General features: G+C 26.7%; 2 protein-coding genes across 2 annotated transcripts; both read right to left on the bottom strand.

Annotated features, from left to right (window-relative positions):
• Window positions 1-10964: 10964 nt before the first annotated feature.
• LOC105970573 (uncharacterized) lies at window positions 10965-11862 on the bottom strand. The gene has a single exon (XM_088814151.1). It carries the CDS (start codon window positions 11800-11802, stop codon window positions 11209-11211), a length of 594 nt encoding a protein of 197 aa, XP_088670277.1. The 5' UTR covers window positions 11803-11862; the 3' UTR covers window positions 10965-11208.
• A 242-nt stretch (window positions 11863-12104) lies between these two features.
• Window positions 12105-19648, bottom strand: LOC105948942 (uncharacterized). The gene is made up of 13 exons (XM_088812808.1): window positions 19622-19648; window positions 19277-19544; window positions 18168-18248; window positions 18004-18063; window positions 16350-16405; window positions 16049-16193; window positions 15894-15947; window positions 15350-15788; window positions 15053-15269; window positions 14344-14944; window positions 14160-14189; window positions 12972-14057; window positions 12105-12850 (listed from the first exon to the last, which is right to left on the bottom strand). Exons 1-13 carry the CDS (start codon window positions 19646-19648, stop codon window positions 12105-12107), a joined length of 3810 nt encoding a protein of 1269 aa, XP_088668934.1.
• Window positions 19649-20546: the final 898 nt, after the last annotated feature.

Here is a 20546-nt window from a genome sequence, read left to right as displayed (position 1 = left end):
TCATATTTTATTTAACATTAGTTTCATTAGTTTTTTTTTTTTTTTTAAATCTGACATATTAAGATTTATAATCCAAATATGTAGATCGAATTTCTATGTTTATTTCTTAAGATTTGAGATATATTGGTGAAAAATAGGAGATTAATAATTGTTGAAAATTATAGTTAGAAAAATTAGTAAATATTAAAAATAAATAGTTACAAAAGTACCGTTAGATAGGATTTTTCGGGATTTAGTTTCAATTTTGATAATTGTTAAAAATTAGTTAGAAATTAGTAGAGAAAAAAATATTAAAAATATTTAATTACAGAAAATACCATTAGGGTTTTTTAGGGTTGCCCAGCGTTTCTTTCTTTTATACATAAGATTAGTATTATTATTAGTATTAGTATTAGTATTAGTATTAGTATTAGTATTAGTATTAGTATTAGTATTAGTATTAGTATTAGTATTAGTATTAGTATTAGTATTAGTATTAGTATTAGTATTAGTATTAGTATTAGTATTAGTATTAGTATTAGTATTAGTATTAGTATTAGTATTAGTATTAGTATTAGTATTAGTATAGTATTAGTATTAGTATTAGTATTAGTATTAGTATTAGTATTACTATTAGTATTAGTATTAGTATCATTATTAATATCATTATTAGTATCAATATTGATATCAATATTGGTATTATTATTGGTATTGGCGTATACATTTTATCTCTTTTTCAATATTTATAAGTTGTGTTGTTGTTTGATTAATGTGCATCACTAATTGAATGTTGTTAGTGATAAACTTGCAAGTTATTTGAATATCTGTTGTGTTACCTCCATGCTACTGTGTTTGTTGTTAAGTTAGTTATTTTGTAGAGGATTCACATGGTGTAGTAGATTGCATTCAATGAAATAGATTTATACCATATTTTTAAATTATTTCACTTAATCTTCATATCGTGCTTTGCGCCATTCGCGTATTTTTCTTTGTAATATTTAATTGAATTTCAAATATTACAACTCTGAATTAAGAGATAATTTTTTTATTTCCTTCCATTTTGTTTTACTTAAATTGGTGTTGTTATAAAGAGATAATCGTTTAAATGTTATTATTTTTCTCATTTTGAAACTGATATCCGTGCAACGCACGGGTGAAGTACTAGTTATATATAAACTATATCATTGATTGATATATATAGATTAATATCAATCATATTAATTTGGATTTATTTTATTTCCTTTTGCAAATGTAGTATATTTATGGACTTGGATGTTTACAATTTTAAATTTAATTAATTTGTTGTTTAATATATTATGAAATTTGTATTTTTATTACTATAATATTATAAAAGAAAAAAAGATTAAAAAAATAGTGTGTATATTTCATATATTTTGATTTTTATTAAAATTCGGATATGCATTTATTATCTAAATCATTTATATATACATATCTATATATACATATATATCATCAATATCATATCTATTATATATTGATAACTTATGGAAATAATATCACCATAGTTAATTTTAATTTATGTAAAGTTTGACTTTCAATTATTAATTATTAATAACTGATTTGAATTTGCATCAAATAAAATCAATCACCGGATTTGTTGTCAATCATGTCTATTTTTTATTTTATGAAATCAATTTACATTTATTTTAATTATGTCCAATTATGGTGAAATATATATGTATACATGTTTTAGTATATATGCATTTATATATACATTAACTGATATAAACAATATATGATTTCCTTAAAATCATTTTATTTACTTATTTAGTGTGTGAAAATTAAGTATAAATACCCCCAATCTCAACCCCAACTCATTCATCTCTCTCTTCATCTACATATTTTGTTATAATCATGTTAAACTAAGGTCCTCATCTAAAACTCTTTTTTTTATTCCTTTTTTTTTTTAAATTCAAAATGCAATTAGTATTTATCGATGTGTTCGCTTGAAGCATTTATTTGTCGTTGAATATTTATGATGTTATTCATTTATTATGTTTGTGTACGTATAACAATCTAACCTATGTTTTTTTTTGTTGTTTTTTTGTTTTTGCAGGTCAATTAATATCATCGTTGTGTTATATGCGGTGACATTAGCAAGAGAGAAGTCTGCGACGTTGTATAGCACGCATAAATATGATCCGTGTATATTTTAAGGATGAATTTAGAAAAAAATAGTTATGCATTTCCATATTTTGATTATACGTGAAATGATTGTAAGCTTGGTTTTAATGAAAAAAAAATTGAGATTAATGAACTTGATTGAACATGTAATAGATTATTTAGCGTTTACATATTTTTGTAACAATATTAATTTTTGTGTCCATTAATAATGCTTATTTTTTATCTATTTTGTTCATTTGTACATGCATTATTATTAATTTGTACGTTCATATATATTAGTTTCTATAATTTTATTTCAATAAATTTGGATCATATTTATTTGTTTATTTTTATTATATTGTAAATAAAACTGTATTTACCATCTATATATAATATAAAAAGATGATATATGCCATTTATGAAAGAAATGTGGCAAATGTCTATGTCATATCTCCAAATTGCTTAGTTGAAGTTCAATTAATGACGTGCATTCCTCAATTGATTAGTTGATATTTTGATTTTGGTACGTATTTAATTTCGTACATATTTAACAGTTAGAAATGTTAAATATGTAAGAAATTATATATATATATATATATATATATATATATATATATATGTTTCTAATTTTAATTAATATATTAATTAATAATTCAAATTAATATATTAATAAATTAATTTATCAATATACATGGAAATAATTATATATAAACTATATCATTGATTGATATATATAGATTAATATCAATCATATTAATTTGGGTTTATTTTATTTCCTTTTGCAAATGTAGTATATTTATGGACTTGGATGTTTACAATTTTAAATTTAATTAATTTGTTGTTTAATATATTATGAAATTTGTATTTTTATTACTATAATATGATAAAAGAAAAAAAGATTAAAAAAATAGTGTGTATATTTCATATATTTTGATTTTTATTAAAATTCGGATATGCATTTATTATCTAAATCATTTATATATACATATCTATATATACATATATATCATCAATATCATATCTATTATATATTGATAACTTATAGAAATAATATCACCATAGTTAATTTTAATTTATGTAAAGTTTGACTTTCAATTATTAATTATTAATAACTTATTTGAATTTGCATCAAATAAAATCAATCACCGGATTTGTTGTCAATCATGTCTATTTTTTATTTTATGAAATCAATTTACATTTATTTTAATTATGTCCAATTATGGTGAAATATATATGTATACATGTTTTAGTATATATGCATTTATATATACATTAACTAATATAAACAATATATGATTTCCTTAAAATCATTTTATTTACTTATTTAGTGTGTGAAAATTAAGTATAAATACCCCCAATCTCAACCCCAACTCATTCATCTCTCTCTTCATCTACATATTTTGTTATAATCATGTTAAACTAAGGTCCTCATCTAAAACTCTTTTTTTTATTCCTTTTTTTTTTTAAATTCAAAATGCAATTAGTATTTATCGATGTGTTCGCTTGAAGCATTTATTTGTCGTTGAATATTTATGATGTTATTCATTTATTATGTTTGTGTACGTATAACAATCTAACCTATGTTTTTTTTTGTTGTTTTTTTGTTTTTGCAGGTCAATTAATATCATCGTTGTGTTATATGCGGTGACATTAGCAAGAGAGAAGTCTGCGACGTTGTATAGCACGCATAAATATGATCCGTGTATATTTTAAGGATGAATTTAGAAAAAAATAGTTATGCATTTCCATATTTTGATTATACGTGAAATGATTGTAAGCTTGGTTTTAATGAAAAAAAAATTGAGATTAATGAACTTGATTGAACATGTAATAGATTATTTAGCGTTTACATATTTTTGTAACAATATTAATTTTTGTGTCCATTAATAATGCTTATTTTTTATCTATTTTGTTCATTTGTACATGCATTATTATTAATTTGTACGTTCATATATATTAGTTTCTATAATTTTATTTCAATAAATTTGGATCATATTTATTTGTTTATTTTTATTATATTGTAAATAAAACTGTATTTACCATCTATATATAATATAAAAAGATGATATATGCCATTTATGAAAGAAATGTGGCAAATGTCTATGTCATATCTCCAAATTGCTTAGTTGAAGTTCAATTAATGACGTGCATTCCTCAATTGATTAGTTGATATTTTGATTTTGGTACGTATTTAATTTCGTACATATTTAACAGTTAGAAATGTTAAATATGTAAGAAATTATATATATATATATATATATATATATATATATATATATATATATATATATATATATATATATATATATATATATATATATATATATATATATATATATATATATATATATATGTTTCTAATTTTAATTAATATATTAATTAATAATTCAAATTAATATATTAATAAATTAATTTATCAATATACATGGAAATAATTATATATAAACTATATCATTGATTGATATATATAGATTAATATCAATCATATTAATTTGGATTTATTTTATTTCCTTTTGCAAATGTAGTATATTTATGGACTTGGATGTTTACAATTTTAAATTTAATTAATTTGTTGTTTAATATATTATGAAATTTGTATTTTTATTACTATAATATTATAAAAGAAAAAAAGATTAAAAAAATAGTGTGTATATTTCATATATTTTGATTTTTATTAAAATTCGGATATGCATTTATTATCTAAATCATTTATATATACATATCTATATATACATATATATCATCAATATCATATCTATTATATATTGATAACTTATGGAAATAATATCACCATAGTTAATTTTAATTTATGTAAAGTTTGACTTTCAATTATTAATTATTAATAACTGATTTGAATTTGCATCAAATAAAATCAATCACCGGATTTGTTGTCAATCATGTCTATTTTTTATTTTATGAAATCAATTTACATTTATTTTAATTATGTCCAATTATGGTGAAATATATATGTATACATGTTTTAGTATATATGCATTTATATATACATTAACTGATATAAACAATATATGATTTCCTTAAAATCATTTTATTTACTTATTTAGTGTGTGAAAATTAAGTATAAATACCCCCAATCTCAACCCCAACTCATTCATCTCTCTCTTCATCTACATATTTTGTTATAATCATGTTAAACTAAGGTCCTCATCTAAAACTCTTTTTTTTATTCCTTTTTTTTTTTAAATTCAAAATGCAATTAGTATTTATCGATGTGTTCGCTTGAAGCATTTATTTGTCGTTGAATATTTATGATGTTATTCATTTATTATGTTTGTGTACGTATAACAATCTAACCTATGTTTTTTTTTGTTGTTTTTTTGTTTTTGCAGGTCAATTAATATCATCGTTGTGTTATATGCGGTGACATTAGCAAGAGAGAAGTCTGCGACGTTGTATAGCACGCATAAATATGATCCGTGTATATTTTAAGGATGAATTTAGAAAAAAATAGTTATGCATTTCCATATTTTGATTATACGTGAAATGATTGTAAGCTTGGTTTTAATGAAAAAAAAATTGAGATTAATGAACTTGATTGAACATGTAATAGATTATTTAGCGTTTACATATTTTTGTAACAATATTAATTTTTGTGTCCATTAATAATGCTTATTTTTTATCTATTTTGTTCATTTGTACATGCATTATTATTAATTTGTACGTTCATATATATTAGTTTCTATAATTTTATTTCAATAAATTTGGATCATATTTATTTGTTTATTTTTATTATATTGTAAATAAAACTGTATTTACCATCTATATATAATATAAAAAGATGATATATGCCATTTATGAAAGAAATGTGGCAAATGTCTATGTCATATCTCCAAATTGCTTAGTTGAAGTTCAATTAATGACGTGCATTCCTCAATTGATTAGTTGATATTTTGATTTTGGTACGTATTTAATTTCGTACATATTTAACAGTTAGAAATGTTAAATATGTAAGAAATTATATATATATATATATATATATATATATATATATATATATATATATATATATATATATATATATATATTTATATATATATATATATATATATATATATATATATATATTATACTCTATAAATCCGAAAGCTATTATCTTATTTATCATTTAATTTTCCTAAAAATGTAATATTTTGAATTTTTTTAGTATTATTTTTATTTAATTTTTTAATTAAATAGTTATGTTAATAATTTTGTAATTTAAATATACATTCAAATAATTTATGAAATTTTAGTGTATTTGGAATGATTTGAAAAAATATATTCATTTCGTTTTAATTATTTTATATTTTTTCCCATATCTGTATAAAATTTGAATATTTATATTTTTTTAATTTAATTATATTTGATTATTTATCGTCTTAAATTAGTACATTACAATTAAAACTACAATATTTAAACATTTTTTAATATTCAGATTATATATATATATATATATATATATATATATATATATATATATATATATATATATATATATATATATATATATATATATATATATATATATATATATATATATATATATATATATATAATCTGCTATATTAAATGGTCAATATAAATGTTACATATAGATGATACCCACATATTTTTTGTAGATCAAATAAAATATTTATTTTCTCGAAACCCATTATATATTAATAGCTGTATTTTCAGATTTTTGTTTCATAATTTGCTATTTACTTTCTATTATAAGTGTCAATGTTCTTTTTTCTTTTCCTTTAGCAATTTCCTTTTGCTATTTAATTTATGTTTAAGTATATAAATCGTAAACTTAATTTTATTGTTTATCATATACTGAGAATAATAATTAGAGACAAAAACAAATTAATAATGGATATTAATTGCTATGATTCTATATAAAGTTTAAATGGAAACTATATTTTTGACAAGCTAAGTAGTAGTAGATACATTTGACACATTTTTTATGTATCTTCTTTTAATTTGTTTCAAATAATAATAATTTTATTCAACTAACAATAAATAAATAATCACTAATTTCATTTTGCGGCAAAATTACTAATTTAAACGTTTAATTTATAATTATGTCAACATTACTTATGTATGAGTATTAGTATATGTATCAATATCAATATCAGTATCGGTATCAGTATCAGTATCAGTATCAGTATCAGTATCAGTATCAGTATTAATATCAGTATTAGTATCCATATCAATATCAATATTAGTATTAGTATTAATAACAGTATCAGTATCACTATCAGTATGAGTATGAGTATGAGTATGGATATGAGTATGAGTATGAGTATGAGTATGAGTATGAGTATGAGTATGAGTATGAGTATGAGTATGAATATGAGTATGGTATGAATATAAGTATGGGTATAAATATCAGTATCAATATCCGTATAAGTATCAGTATCAGTATAAGTACCAGTATCATATCAGTATCAGTAACATTAATAGTATCAATATCAGTATCAATACCAATATCAATATCAGTATTAGTATTAGTATTAGTATTAGTATTAGTATTAGTATTAGTATTAGTATTAGTATTAGTATTAGTATTAATATTAGTATTAGTATTAGTATTAGTATTAGTATTAGTATTAGTATTAGTATTAGTATTAGTATTAGTATTAATATGAGTATTAGTATTAGTATTAGTATTAGTATTAGTATTAGTATTAGTATTAGTATTAGTATTAGTATTAGTATGAGCATCAATATTAGTATAACTATCAACATCAGTATTAGTATTAGTATTAGTATTAATATTAATATCAGTATCAGTATCAATATTAGTATTAGTATTAGTATTAGTATTAGTATTTATATCAATATTAGTATTAGTATTAGTATTCGTTTTAGTATTAGTATTAGTATTAGTATTAGTATTAGTATTAATATTAGTATTAGTATTAGTATTAGTATTAGTATTAGTATTAGTATTAGTATTAGTATTAGTATTAGTATTAGTATTAGTATTAGTATTAGTATTAGTATTAGTATTAGTATTAGTATTAGTATTAGTATTAGTATTAGTATTAGTATTAGTATGATATTAGTATTAATTAGTATCAATATCAGTATCAGTATTAGTATCATTATCAATAACAACATCAGTATCAGTACGAGTATGAGAATGAGTATGAGTAACAATATCAGTATCAGTATCAGTATTAGTATCAATATCTGTATCAATATCTGTATGAGTATTGGTATGAATATTAATATTGGTATTAGTATTAATAATAGTAGTATCAATGTCAATATCAGTATCAGTATGTGTATGTGTATCAATATGTGTACTAATATTAGTATCAATATTAATATCCGTAGCAGTATCAGTATCAGTATCAATATCAATATCAATATAAATATTATTATTATCATTATTATTATTATTATCATTATTAGTATTATTTTTAGTATTCGAAGTCATATTAGTCTTGGCGTATTAACATTAACATTAGCATTAGCATTAGTATTAGTATTAGTATTAGTATTAGTATTAGAATTAATATTAGTATTAGTATTAGTATTAGTATTAGTATTAGTATTACTATTAGTATTAATATTGGTATTAGTATTAATATTAGTATTAATATTGGTATTAGTATTAATGTTCGTATTAGTATTGGCGTATTAATTTAAACATTAAATATTCGTATTAGAATTGGCGTATTATTACTAATAGTAGTGTTTATATTAATATTAGTATTATACTATTAGTATTAATCATCGTATTAATATTAGGATTAATATTAATATTAGTATTATTATTAATATTAGTATTAGTATGATATTAGTATTAGTATCAGTATCAGTATTAGTATCAATATCAGTAGTATTAGTATCAATATCAGTATTAGTATCATTATCAATAACAACACCAATATGAGTATGAGTATGAGTATGAATACCAGTATCAATATCACTATATGTATAAGTATTGATATGAATATTAATTTTGGTATTAGTATTAATAATAGTATTAGTATGAGTATTAGTATCAGTATCGGTATCGGTATCGGTATCAATATCAATATGTGTATCAATATGTGTATTAATATTAGTATCAATATTAATATCAGTAGTAGTATCAATATCAATATCAGTATTATTATCATTATTAGTATTAGTATTAGTATCAGTATCATTATCAGTATTAGTATCATTATCAATAACAACACCAATATGAGTATGAGTATGAGTATGAGTATGAGTATGAATATCAGTATCAATATCAGTATCAGTATCAATATATGTATAAGTATTGATATGAATATTAATATTGGTATTAGTATTAATAATAGTATTAGTATGAGTATTAGTATCAATATCAGTATCAGTATCGGTATCGGTATCAATATCAATATGTGTATGTGTATGTGTATGTGTATGTGTATGTGTATGTGTATGTGTATGTGTATGTGTATGTGTATGTGTATGTGTATGTGTATGTGTATGTGTATGTGTATGTGTATGTGTATCAGCATGTATATTAATATTAGTATCAATATTAATATCAGTAGTAGTATCAATATCAATATCAATATTATTATCATTATTATTATCATTATTAGTATTAGTATTAGTATAAGTATTAGTATCAATATCAGTATCGGTATCGGTATCAATATATGTATGTGTATCAGTATGTGTATTAATATTAGTATCAATATTAATATCGTAGCAGTATCAATATTATTATCATTATTATTATCATTATTAGTATTATTATTAGCATTCAAATTCATATTTGTCTTGGCGTATTAGCATTAACATTAGCATTAGTCTTAATATTAGTATTAGTATGAGTATTAGTGTTCGTATTAGTATTCGCGTATTAGTTTAAACATTAAATATTTGTATTAGAATTGGCGTATTATTATTAATAGTAGTGTTGATTTTTTTTTATTTTTTTTGAGTAAATTCAAGTCCATTACAAGGGGAAGTAGGGGAGGGGGAGACACGAACCCTAAACCTTTACCCTATTGGTAAATACTAGGTACCAACTCTCCTAATGAGGGTTGGTTAATAGTAGTGTTGATATTAATATTAGTATTAGACTATTAGTATTAATCATCGTATTAATATTATGATTAATATTAATATTAGTATTACTAGTGTTAGTTTTAGTATTAATATTAGTATTGGTATTATTATTATCAATGTTGGTTTTAGTATTAGTATTAGTAGTTGTTGTTAGTGTTATATTAGTGTCAATATTAGGGTGGCATAGGCAATTGTACGCCGCAATGTCCAGAGTTAAAAGTAGATTTGAGATAAATATATTTATCAACTCAGAATCGGGCGATATAACTAACTTTACGAGCTATGTTGTGTGCACAAAAGATTTTCATCGAATATGAAGGTAAATCACAAACAAATGTATATTTTGATTCAATAAAAAAAAAAATTGGGTATTCAACTGTTCAAAGTTTTTGTTCGTTTTATTTTATTCAAAATAATTTAAAAAAAAAAATTGACCCCGTGCATCGCACGGGTGAATTACTAGTTTTAAATATAAACTAATGGTGTTTGAGGGGTAAGTGTTACAAATGATACTTGAAGGGGTAAGTATTACACAAAAATACTTTAAGGGGACAACTATTATATAAGCTATATTTAAAAGGTGCAAAATGTATTTAACCCTTAACAAAAACATCTTTCTATAACTCATGTTTGCATCTGAAAAATAAAAGAAATGAAGACTAAAATACTTAGGCAACTAGTATTCACCCGTGCGATGCACGGGGCGACATATTTTTGACTGAAAATACATGTCTCAAAAATAAATTTAAGCAGATAACAATTATTACGGTCACTAAATCTAAGTACATAACGTAATCGACCAACGATAATAAAAATATGTTATAAGTGTCATGTTCTTCATAGTTATAATATAAGAATACTATTAAATATTAGTATATCGTCAAAAATAAATCTTAAAGATAATAAGAATTGCACCGAGCACCATAGGGAAATGACTGAAAATAACATCGCACCGGGGAAAATATATAGATAAGAAACACCTGCAAAAGAATAAGTTCTTTAAAAATAAAATAAAAAACATGTTACATGAATAAATGATAAATATGAAAATATTTTCTACCTTCAAATTCGATGAAATACTTCCTTGTACACGACATTTCTAGTAACATTGGTGAGTTCACCCGAATCCGACTTGATGAATATCTTAATGCCACCTCTGCTCTTAACTCTGGACACTACAACATATAGTTGACCATGGCTGAAGACAGGCCTAGGAAGATACAAACCAACATGCGAAAGAGTTTGGCCTTGGCTTTTATTTATCGTCATTGCAAAAGAAACAATCAACGGAAATTGTCTTCTCTGAAATTTAATTGGCAGTCCGGAGTTAGATGGTATTAAAGTCATCCGAGGAATGAACACCATGTCACCGATATCTTTTCCGGAAAGAATTTTGCAACTCAGAACGTGAATGCCAGTTCTAATAATTTGAAGTCTGGTACCGTTGCACAATCCTCTAGCTTGATCGATGTTTCTTATTAGCATAACGGGTGCACCAACCTTGATCTTCAACGCATGAGAAGGAACTCCAGAGCATCTTATTGTGTTGAGGAATTCAGTCGAATAACTTTCTGCATTATCCTCCGTTGTGTGCTCGTCCCTACACATACTATCTGAGCTCAGGTACACCTTCTCCTCTCCTGGAAGGAGAGACATTAAGTGATCGTTCACAGACTCGACGCATTCATTAGTTGGTGCAAGAATTGCCCTCCCTTGAAAATAATTTCGATCGTACATGTTACTCAACAAATCCGGGTAAACGAATTTGAGTAGGTCTCTGAATGGATCTTCTGAATCACCAATCAACATGTCATCTGGAATCTCTATCGAAGCTTCACCATCATTGTCTTCCCCACCATCCCCATTACCAACATTCAGTATCCAGTCTCCAAATTCTTTTATCTCATCCACATTAGATGGAGAAGAACATGACTGCAATCTCATGTTCTTAGTCAACTTCATGACCTGACAGAAATTTCACAGCGGGAGGAGTTTATCGTAGCATGTATTATGTCCTGCCTTGATGCTTTGAGCACAACTGGTAAAATCTGCCTAAAATCACCTCCAATAACAACCACCTTACCACCAAAGGGTTTGTCAGCCTGTAATATTGACTTCATTGTCTTGTCAAGGGCTTCAAAACAGTATCTATGCATCATAGGAGCCTCGTCCCATATAATAAGCTTTGCCCTTGTGAGCAACTCTGCCTGTGGACTTTGTTGCGATATGCTGCAGGTGGAACTCTCATGTACATTTATGGGTAGTCTGAATCGAGAATGAGCTGTTCTTCCACCGGGGAGCAATAACGATGCTATACCACTCGATGCAACGTTAATTACAATCTCTCCATTCGAACGAACTGCTGCCGAAAGAGTTTTCCATAGAAACGTCTTTCCCGTTCCACCATGGCCATATAGAAAGTACATTCCACCACTTTCATTGGTTAATGCATCCATGACTACATCATAAACCTTTGTTTGCTCATCTGTAATGGAAGCAAGACACTGTTGAAGTTCTCTACCAATTTCAAACCGGTCGTAATCCAGTTCATCTAACACCAATATGTTTTTTGTGTCCTCATATGAGTATTCGATTGGAACTGGCATAGGCGCGTAATTTTGCAGGCTTTTACCATTGCTTTGCAATATTTTTTCTATTTCGGTGAGAGTATAGTTCTTCAAGCTTTCATCCGATATATGTAAATCTTCAACAATAAAAAAATGGATAAATTATGTGCATCTAGTTGAAATCGTACATAGACAATATTAAAAGAATGATTAATACGTAAAATCTAATTGAATACAATGCCATACAAATTGCCATACCTGGATTTTTATGAAGACGTTGTTGTTTGTAAGCAATACCATCAGCCAAATCCAACCAACAACTTTGCCACACATGTTCGGGCCGACTTAAGCTATTGGAAAGCAACATAACCGCAAATAACCTTCTTATATAATCCCTCGATGCCCAAGTATTCACTTCTTTTATTGCATCTATGTATTCTTTGTCGTCATCTAGCAAACCCAACACATAACATGCATCCCTGAACGTAGGGTAGACGATGTCAAAAACTTTTCTGATGTCCTCGTAGCACGTGCATCCCCTTTGAATGTTAAGTAGCAACCTAAGGTAATAGTCTTCCCCCTTTCCAGAGGGAACATTCGCAATCCTACCGATAAAAAATCCTTTTTTCCTTGGCACCCAAGTTCGAGAATCCTCTTTATACACAAATTGTTGTGGAAAATCTCCGTACCTCAAGTTCCTTGCATGTGGATAGTTCTTGTTGGCCTCAAACCACGCCAGGAACATAGTTTGCTTGGCAGATGGCCTATCCAACACACTTTGTAATGACTGGTTTTCATTGAAGACAATTGGCTGATGATCGGGGAGATGAAAGCTTAGCCTAATTACGGACGGGTCTCTGTAATGAATATCAAAGTTAAACAACCTCCACATTGCCTCACACGCCGAAAGATATCTGCAGTCGTAGTACATCTTTATCTCATCACGAATCTCAGCACCGCCATCTGTATTGCGTGTCTCATAAAATGCCGCTGTGACTCGGTCATGCCCCTTGTTTACATATTTGAACATGTATTTAATTGACTTGTTTTGGTTGCATAGCTCGATATTAATGTGAGCTCGGTATTTACTCAACAATATACGATTGTAGGGGACCACAAACCCATTATCAAGAGTAGTCTTCTTCTTCGTAACTGTTCTGCCATCTTCCCTTCTCCTATACACTGTAAACCCATCTGCATCTGATTCAGTGCGCTGCACAAACGGCTTTGGAAATCGCTTCGTGCAAACTCTATCTTTCATATATGGAGATTTCAAATTCGCCTGACCGCACGGTCCATGTATCATATACTTCTCCACCAACTGGTACATCTTTCTGTCGTTTTCTTCATCAGAAATTTCAGCACATATGATCCTGTCAATTTCTTCTGGATTCTTGGGCTTGTCGTCATTATGCAATCACAATAAAATATGTGCATGCGGTAGACCTCGTTTCTGAAATTCTATTGTGCATACATCTGCATAAAAAATGTAAACATACGGTATTAAAAAATATGAATTAATTTAGTTAATGAAGCAAAAAGTAGTTAAACTCGCACATGACTAAATTATCTAATTTATATAAACGTATTAAATGTTTAATTATAAATGGATATCTAATTAAATACTCACATGCTCTAATACGTCCGAATATACGGCCCTTCTTGATCAATTTCATCATACTATCGAGCTTCATTTTGAACACACGACACAGAATGTCTGGCCGATTCTCCGGCCTGAGATTTGTATCTTTTAACACCCTTTGTATTTCTGGCCATTGGGGATTGCATGTGATGGTGATGAAGAGGGTTGGAAATCCAATCCAGTTACATATTTGAAGAGCATCAACGAAGTTGTTAAACATATACCTTGGACCTACGGTGAACGACCCTGGAATTATAATGCGTTGTCCAACCGATTTACCCTCAGTGTCTCCTTTAAAAATCTTTTCTTCGATACCCTTGTACATGTCAACCCTAAGTTGATCCTGATTGAACCTTATGAAATTCAACCTCTGTGACTCAACCATCGAAAATCCATCAACACAGAACTGCTGAAATAACTTCTTGGAATGCAAAAGTAACGAATGTTCTCCATGCCGTTTCTGAATTAGGTATGCAAAGAATTCTCGCATGTTTACCTTCCTTCGTTTTCTATTATCAGCAAATGAAGATTCTCTCAAACTGATATCGTCTCGATAACCATCTTCACCGTAAGGAAATAAAAGAGGATACTGTAGAGGCAAGTAAAGAGGATGGAGCTCACTGATTCATTGAAGCTTATTTGAGCGCGTATCAACTACAATATCCCTAACACCCTCTTGTGTGTCAAAGTCACCAACGATCAAGCCTGTTATTTCACTTGCGTTAGGAACATTGTACGTCCTGCCATCAGTACTGCGACTCTTTACCAATCTGAGTTTTACTCCTTGATGGCCATCATTGGAAAAACGATCTCGAACAGCACGGTAATGCTGTGCAAGTACATTGTTACCGTCAATCATATCTTTCAACGATGCAACGATGGCTGGGTCAAGATTGTTAGATTGATTTCCGGACCTGTCAAATAAAAAATAGTGTAATTATAATTTGTAAGCTCTATATTCCTTAGAACAGGAATATAATTCCGAAAAATTTACCTGACGGCATCAATTCGATTCTGAATCTCATTTTCTGTGTCGAAAATGTAAAGTTGGGCAAACTTAGGCCTAGTGCCTTCTTCCGGCAATAAACTGCCCAGTAGATGGTAATTCTGTCCGTGTAACAGAAATGTGTATGGACCAGATCCGTTATTAATAGATGTCTGCACTTTTCCACCAAGCGACGTGAAAGAAAACATCATATTATACGATCGTACGTTCTCTTGGAAATGTTTGCTCATCCGATCAGTGCCCAACACTAAATTGTTAAGTGTAGGAGGTGCATCTCTTATTTTTGGGAGCTGGACTTTCCCGGACATACAACATAAGCCAAATTTGGGCCTGGATGTTTGTCTATGCTTGTCAATTCTTTCACCGTACCACATCATTGAACCACAAAAAGGACATTCATACGTCTGGTCTCCAAGATCTTCATAATCTATCCAAAATTAATTAAATAATATTATTCATTTAAAATAATTTAATGAATTTATATAATTGGTAATGTTAAGATTAAAAGTTGTTAGATTAAAATGATATTTACCAGTATCGTCAAGTGCATCGTCACTATTCTCATCGTTGGAAACATATTTAGAATCTACATTTATGAACAAAAAATTATCATTACAGTAGAAAAATATACTCACAAATAACGCATAGCAATGAGATACGTTATGAGATGATGACAAAGATAATTACCTCCGCTGTCGGAAGAATTGTCTCTTAACGTCTGTAAATCCTCATCTACCAACATAGCGGGTACTGATGTCATATCCAACATACGTGTTACAGAGTCAATTGTTTTATGACTCATAGTCATCTTCTTTCCATTCGCACGGTACAACTAACATAATGTGAACATTCAGCTTCTATAGAAATGAAAGAAAAAACTGGATTATTGTCTACATGTATTGCACACTTAATCATTTAATAAGACATAAAATTAGTCCTAGAAAATAAGATCGCACCTTTTATTTGATTCATAATAAGATTTTGTAACTTGTAAATGATCTTCACACGATGTAGATACACCATTGCAACAGTACCCAACGTCATCTGTTGTAATAACAACATAACTTCTTTATTATAAAATTCATTTATTTATAATTATTTAGCAATAATTGTACAAAGATAACGGTATTAACGTCTAACATAGCATCGACACCACAATTTAGGGGTGGGCATTCGGGGCGGGTTATTCGGGTATAACCCGACCCGGTCGGGTATTACCCGACCGGATCGGGTAATTTTTTACGTAACCGGGTTTTTCCCGGGTTCGGGTACCCGATGCTCCCAAACCGGGTCGGGTCCGGGTATTAGAAATCCTACCCGGGTACCCGATCGGGTACCCGGTTGAATTTTTTTTTATATATATATATATATATATATATATATATATATATATATATATATATATATATATATATATATATATATATATATATATATATATATATATATGTCTATGTTTGTATGTATATATATGTATATCAGTATTCAGTACAATATGTATATCAGTACATAGACATATATATATATATATATATATATATATATATATATATATGTCTGTATATATATGTATATCTTAAATAAAATTAGTTACTGTTTATTTTTCTAAAAAAAAAAAAAAAAAAAAAAAAAAAAAAAAAAGAGGAAAATAGCAAAACCCGAACCCGACCCGAGATAACCGGGTACCCGGCAACCGGGTACCCGGTTATTTCGGGTCGGGTTCGGGTAATTTTTTTTTTGCAAAAAACCCAAATAACCCGACCCGAATAACCCGACCCGACCCGAATGCCCACCCCTACCACAATTACTCCCCATTTAATTAATGCCACTTGTTTTTTATTGCTAAAAAAATACTTGATATAATACCTTTCTTTTTCTTAGTCAATTTTTCTGTATATGTTGGAAATGATTTTTTTCGTACACTATTGACAGCATCTGTGGAAGGATATTGGAAGAACAAAATTTAGTTAGTTATGACCTATACGAAATAATGACGGTAAAAAAATACTATAAGATCGAGCAGTTTGTGATATTCGTATTTAAAGTTAAATTAAATACTAACCAATTGAACGATTAGTTGTAGTATAACTCGATTGGGTTTGATCCATGTTCACTCGATTTGAAGGATCACCTAGCAATTTTGTTTGTTTAGGAATAATACCTTTATCCTTTTCTTTTGCAACATGTTCCAAAGATGAGTGCGGACTTCCATATACTGTGGTATACATATTAAAACCGTAGATATTAATTATATGTGGAAAATATATATATATATATATATATATATATATATATATATATATATATATATATATATATTGTATATATACACATATATGAATATATGTATTAAATGCATTGTATAAACTTAAGTATAATTAGATATTTATACTTGTAGTTCAAAAATATTTTAATTCTTATAATATGAAGAAGATGTAAATATTCATTCAGACTATTCAATAAAATTTCATACATGCGTACCATATAATATATATTAATAAAGACGCAATTAACCCTTATATAGTTGAATAGCTAACCATTGGATATGTCGGTTAGAACGCCGTTATCACGCATTCGATCAAGATTAATTCCCTTGAAGGCGTCACCAAGCAATTTTTTTTGTCCAGTAATGCTTCATTTACCTCGTTTGCTTCCAACTTGTTTAATCATTATTTCTTTGCATTTTCCTTTATCAATATAACCTACACGTTTATATTGATGAATAGTAAAGGATAACGAATTTAATAATAAATATTAACCATACCCAATCAATAACTACAAAAATAGGTATGTATATATGACGTACTATTGTCAGACATGTTTCTGGCGAATTGGTTCTCTTTCATCTGAGATCCGTCGACAGTCAATTGACAGGACTTTGGAAAACCTGCGATTTTTTTATTGTTGTAATGTTTTCATATTAATTTGTTGTACTTTAATATACATATATATATATATATATATATATATATATATATATATATATATATATATAGATGGTATGACAAAATGATAATACTTACTTCCAACAAATTTTGGAGACAAAACATTATTGTCCATAATGACTTCTCTAGTTGAAAATATTGACTAAATTTGAGTTTGTTTATCTGAGTCCAATGAATTTGAACAAATAACAGTTAATTTAAAGAAAATATATGACCATGTAATAAAAACACATACAATTTGTTATGATCTATATATCCATAATTTTAAAAAATTATTTCATTTATGGAATTATGAAGTAAATAACGATTATTGATAACTTACGTTGGTAAGTATTTGCAGGAGACCTAGCGTTGTGAAGGTAATCCTGTGGCCATGGTCTTGCATCCCTATTAATAATTGTTTCTATTGATAGATCTGAAACTATAGATAAAAAAAATAAATCAATAATACACCTGAAAAATATTTACATTTACAACACGAATATGTAGCTTACCAATAGGTACATCGTATAATATAGATTTTTCAGGTGAAGAAGGCGTCTTTCGTTTATTATCCATATGTAAATACTATGCACATAAACCTGCAAAACTTAAGCTGCAGAGTTAGATGTGTGTATGCATGTTTCTATTAAATATAATTAAAAATAATCAATATTTGTAGCATTCAAAAAAATGTATATTGTGTCTTAGAATGAGAAAAAAGAAGAATATATTGTAATCATATACATAGAAAATTGACTAACTTTCATATAAAAAAAATGTTTCATATAAATTGTTAAATCATTTATAAGATGTATGTATATAAATACATAGATCTTATATGAATAAGATCTACTCAACTCGAAATTTTTTATATGTAAATAAATATAATAAAATTGTATAAATATTATAAATATAATAAAATTTTTATATGTAAATAAATGTTAAATATTAAGAAAAACATCAATGGAAAAATTTAATAATTTAATACCTATCGTATACTCATTGTTGTTTGGCGCTTGTTGTATATCTGCGTAAGGTGTGAACTTAAATGAATACACTGGAATGGACGGAACATCAACTTCTCTCACAGTAGATGTATATTCAAAAGTGACTCTATAGTCATTCAAGGCATGCTTGTAGGTCTTGACACTAAAAAAAGCAGATAGGTTTGACATTACATAACATCTGTTCATTTTGATCTTAGACTCAAATCTGTATAACAGTGTATACTTAATGGAAGCTTGCACCGTATCACCCTGCGTAATTAAAAAACAAATGTGAAAAATATATTATCCTAACAATCATATTTGACGTATTAAAATAAAATAATCACCTGTTCATCAATGAGTATCATCTCCATGTCTTGAAGATCTTTCTTAAAATAATTTGGTTGTTTCCAAATGTGCAAAACACGGATTTTGAGATTCCATGACTTTTTTTCAGCTCCCAAGTTTCTAATGAGATCTACTTGCCTTGACATCTATATGTGCTTAATACACGTAATCAAAAATTTGTTAGTGAATTAAATCAAACATGTCTCAAAAAAAATAAATAAATAAAATCAAACAATAAAAGATGAATATACGATAACAACTCTTGAATTATATATATTCCAAAATATGCATAAAGTATAATATATAATCTATCTGATAAAGTTACATTAATTCATATGCTCGGGTATCGTGAAAGAAAAAAATTAAAAAAAAAAGGTAAAAGATTATTCTAAAATAATATTATACTCACTATTCACAAAAAGAGAACGATGGTCGGCTGATGAAGTATCGAGAGAACAATATTATCCTGCAGTTTAGAATAACAATGAAATGAGCCGTGTATATATAATATGATGATATTTAATAATTCCTAAATCATAGTAAATGAAATACAATCATGGAAGTAAAATTATAATTCCTAAATTTTAGTTCCGTAATTATAGTAAATAAAATACAATTATATTTAATAGTACCGAAATTAGAATAAATTATAGTTAATAAATATTCATATTCCATGTAATTAACTAAAATTAAGCAATTTCCTATAAATACAATGCATAAATTACGATTACGCATATATTTATATGCCTAATCTATATTAAATTTAGATCACCTACATAAATATAAAAGATTACATCTTCATAAAAAAAGCATGTTTCTATTGTTACGGATATATATATATATATTGTGTATACGGATTCTATTATTTCGTAAATCATAATAGTAAATGGAATATAATTAATTAATAGTTCTATAATTAGAGTA

This window comes from Erythranthe guttata, chromosome 14, assembly GCF_056151865.1.
Source record: "Erythranthe guttata isolate IM_541 chromosome 14, IM_541, whole genome shotgun sequence".
In the NCBI taxonomy this organism is placed as follows: Eukaryota; Viridiplantae; Streptophyta; class Magnoliopsida; order Lamiales; family Phrymaceae; genus Erythranthe; species Erythranthe guttata.
Note: the sequence above shows the minus strand (reverse complement) of the source record. Positions and strands in the feature narration are given on the sequence as shown.

Coding starts and splice junctions, on each gene's coding strand:
- LOC105970573 (XM_088814151.1), bottom strand. CDS start 11,802: ATGTCTCTCCTTCCAGGAGAGGAGAAGGTGTACCTGAGCTCAGATAGT.
- LOC105948942 (XM_088812808.1), bottom strand. CDS start 19,648: ATGGAGATGATACTCATTGATGAACAG. Junction 18,249..19,276: donor CAACAATGAGTATACGATAG/GTATTAAATTAT, acceptor AAAAAATCGCAG/GTTTTCCAAAGTCCTGTCAA. Junction 14,058..14,159: donor AATAGAATTTCAGAAACGAG/GTCTACCGCATG, acceptor TTTCTGATGAAG/AAAACGACAGAAAGATGTAC.